Source organism: Stomoxys calcitrans, chromosome 2 (assembly GCF_963082655.1).
Source record: "Stomoxys calcitrans chromosome 2, idStoCalc2.1, whole genome shotgun sequence".
In the NCBI taxonomy this organism is placed as follows: Eukaryota; Metazoa; Arthropoda; class Insecta; order Diptera; family Muscidae; genus Stomoxys; species Stomoxys calcitrans.
This window is the reverse complement of record NC_081553.1, coordinates 221,529,229-221,532,878: the sequence shown is the minus strand read 5'-3', so window position 1 is coordinate 221,532,878 and position 3,650 is coordinate 221,529,229. Positions and strand designations below refer to the sequence as shown.

General features: G+C 34.6%; 1 protein-coding gene across 1 annotated transcript; it reads left to right on the top strand.

The window, feature by feature from the left end:
• Nucleotides 1–1,229: 1,229 nt before the first annotated feature.
• Nucleotides 1,230–3,335, top strand: LOC131994847 (uncharacterized). The gene is made up of 2 exons (XM_059361784.1): nt 1,230–1,690; nt 1,758–3,335. The coding sequence occupies exons 1-2, from the start codon at nt 1,430–1,432 to the stop codon at nt 3,333–3,335; spliced, it is 1,839 nt and encodes a 612-aa protein (XP_059217767.1). The 5' UTR covers nt 1,230–1,429.
• Nucleotides 3,336–3,650: the final 315 nt, after the last annotated feature.

Sequence of the window (3,650 nt, the reverse complement as noted above, 5' to 3'; positions counted from 1 at the left end):
CATAAATAGTCTTTAAACGAGAGTTTGAAATATGACATGAAATAGCACGAGTGGATTGGTGTAGTAGGGTAAGGTCGTTGTTAAATTGCACTTCTTAACGCCAGACAAAAATTAAGATACCCGTCTTTTTGATGACAACACTGCCAGGAAAATATTGGTGTGACATCTCAACATCGGAGGCCACCACAGTGCAGAGGTTAGCATGTCCGCCTAGGACATTGAAATTTCGTCTTTAGAAAAAAAAATGTTTTTTTTTTTCATTTACAAAATTCCTTTCAAATTTTTCGCAAATGTATGTAAGAAGATATCAGCATTTTAGGTATTTGTTCGTAAAGAAATTTCCTTGGAGATTTTTTAAAAATATGTTTTGGAGGGCACCATAGCGCAGAAGTTAACATGTCCTTCTATGACGCTGAAGGCCTGAATTCGAGTCCTGGTGAGAAAATTAGAAAAATTTTCAGCGGTGATTATCCCTTGCTAATGCTGGCGACATTTGTAAGATACTCTATGCCATGTAAAAACTTCTCACCAAAGAAATGTCGCGCAGAACCACAAAAAGGAGGCCACTTATCATGGAACACATATCACGGACAACTCCCAGTGATATGTGTTCCTTAATGGAACATGTAAGGAGATACAAGCATTTTAAGTTTTTGTCCGTAGAGAAACTTCCATGGAGATTTTCCGAACATATGTTTGGAGGCCACCATAACGCAGAGGTTAGCATGTCCTTCTATGACGCTGAAGGCCTGAATTCGAGTCCTGGTGAGAACATTAGAAAAAATTTCAGCGGTAATTATCCCCTGCTAATACTGGCGACATTTGAAAGATACTATGCCATGTAAAAATTTCTCTCTAAAGAAGTGTCGCCCTGCGGCACGCCGCACAGTGTTGCCCCGGTGGACAAAAATGCAAAAATCGGAAATGAAAATTTTTATGAAATCTTTTACTAATCTTTTAGAAAACACTTCAAATATGAAGAATTTAAAAAAAAATAATTATATTTGAAGTTCCTCGTCATCTAATGGGCGTTTTCGTACGAAGGTTTTTTAACAAATGGATGATGCATATTTTTTCCCAAAAATTAAAATTTCTGTTTATGTAAACAAAATTGATTTTTTATTTATTGGGGTACCAAAATAGAATAAGATCTTAAAGAGGACATAATTGACAGCACATCTGTCAACGTAAGGTGTCACTGACATGAACATATGGTTAGTACCGTTACTTTTAAATAAGAGGCAAAAATAAAGCAATTACTGTCAAAAGTGAAATTTTCAGCAGAGTGGATCTAAAAAAGTCCAACTGGGACCACGCTAACTCTTTTTCAGCGTTCTTCAGTGAAGTGTCCTGAATCAAAAAGGCTAAATTTCAGCTGCACCAACTTGCACCATTTGCGTATATAGTGTTATATTATATTAAAGCTAAAATGAAAGTGCGTGAGTTGTATAATATTTGGTTGTCTGTTAAAGCAGTAAACCCAACGCATGTAAACAAAGTAATAATAAACAAAATCGAAAGCAATGGCAACAAGTTACTGAATGAACAAGACAAAGAAAAAATAAAATCAACTTTAAAGAAGTTCAACAAAAAATGGGTTAAATGTTCCCGTATGAAACTAAGGTTTGAATCATCCAATAATATTTGGCTGGATACCGACATGCGTCTGGGCGTAAATGATTTCTTTGAGGTAATTAAAACATTTTTTTTAAAGCTTATCACCATAGTGGTGATAAGCTTTAAATATTTAAAATTAGGAACCAAGTACTAGTGGCAGTAGAGGAAGACCACGAAAGTCCTTTGAAGAATCGTGCAATAGAACAAAGAGAAGGCGAGTGGATGAGTTAGTTACATCGAATTCATCAGAATTAATTAAAAAAGCTGCGGAAAAGCTAACTATCCTGAGTAATCAAAGCACCATATCAGTTAAAGAGGCTTTGGGCTTGTACGTTGATATGGATTTGTCCTATAGAACATACAATATGATGAGAAATTTAGTAAATTCATTTCATAAGGATTGTTTCCCATCGTATAAGGCTTTATTCAAATCTAAACAAGAACTTATACCACATGATATCGAGGTAACAGAGAGCTCTGCAGAAATTCCATTGCAGTCTCTATTAAATCAAACCGCAAAAAGCTTGATGGACTCCCATAACTTGTGCCCCAAAAAAGATATTACATTAGAATGTAAATGGGGGTTCGATGGAAGTTCGAACCACAGCGTATATAAACAAAAATTTTCGAACCCAAGAATTAATGATGAGTTTATATTTGTGGCATCTCTGGTACCATTGCGATTTTTTGATCCTAAAACCTCCACAACATTATGGGAAAACGATCGCCATTCCTCACCCAGATATTGTCGACCAATAAAATTCATGTTTATGAAAGAAAACCCTGATTTGGTGAGAGATGTGGAACGGAATATTTCACTTCAAATCGAAAGCTTGAACAGCTTTCACCATGAAGAAAAAAACGTAAATGTTAGTTTTTCTATGAAGCTAACTATGATAGATGGCGCTGTCTTAAATGTTCTTACGAATAATAAAAGCAGTTCAAATTGTTGTATTTGTGGGGCGAAGCCTACCGAAATGAACTCAACTGCAGTGTCTGAACGCGATGTAAATGAAGAGCATTATAAATATGGACTCTCGACGCTGCATGCTAGAATTAAGTTTTTTGAATGTATACTCCATATTGCGTATAAGTTAAAAGTGAGAAAATGGAGGGTTTCAAAAGAACAGGAGAAACAAGTAGTTTCTGAAACTAAGTCACAGATTCAAAAAAAAATTAAAGAACAATTAGGATTAATAGTAGATAAAGTTAAAAATGGTTATGGCACAACAAACGATGGAAATAGCGCCAGAACATTTTTCTCAAATATTGAAATTGCATCGAAAATAACTGGAGTTGATAACAATTTAATACGAAACTTTTCAATAATACTGCGAACTATTTCAAGTGGATCAAAAATAAATATAGAAAATTTCGATACGCTCTTGAAGGAAACAAGGGATTTGTATTTAAGCAAGTATGCTTGGTATTTCATGCCAGCTACGGTGCACAAAGTACTTGTCCATGGAATAGGATTCATAAAATATTTCTCAATTCCTATTGGAATTTTGTCAGAGGAGGCAATGGAGTCATGCCATAAAATAATCAGAAAGGCAAGACTAGAGCATACACGAAAGTGCGACAGAGAAAAAACTAATAAAGATTTGTTTGTATATATGATTTTACACTCAGAGCCATCCATTAGTGTTTTAAGTCAAAAGAATAGAAATATCTCCGAAAACTTAAATGATATTCAATATTATATTGAGCAAGATTGAAAACCATACAAAGAAATGTTGATACCTTTTTTGAAGTGTTATTATGTTTTATGTTGTTTTATAAGAAATATGAAATAAAAAATTAAATAAAATAAATTTGAAAAAAATTTCGCTTTACATTGGTTCAAGAAGTCAAATCGGGAGATCGGATTATATGGGAGCTATATCAGGACATAGTCCGATTTGAACCATACTTACCATGGATGTTGAAAGTCATAACAGTAGCCTTTGTGCAAAATTTCAGCGAAATCGGATAACAACTGCGACCTCCAGGAGCTCAAGAAGTCAAATCGGGAGATCGGTTTATATGGGAGC

Coding starts and splice junctions, on each gene's coding strand:
- LOC131994847 (XM_059361784.1), top strand. CDS start 1,430: ATGAAAGTGCGTGAGTTGTATAATATTTGGTTGTCTGTTAAAGCAGTA. Junction 1,691..1,757: donor GCGTAAATGATTTCTTTGAG/GTAATTAAAACA, acceptor ATTTAAAATTAG/GAACCAAGTACTAGTGGCAG.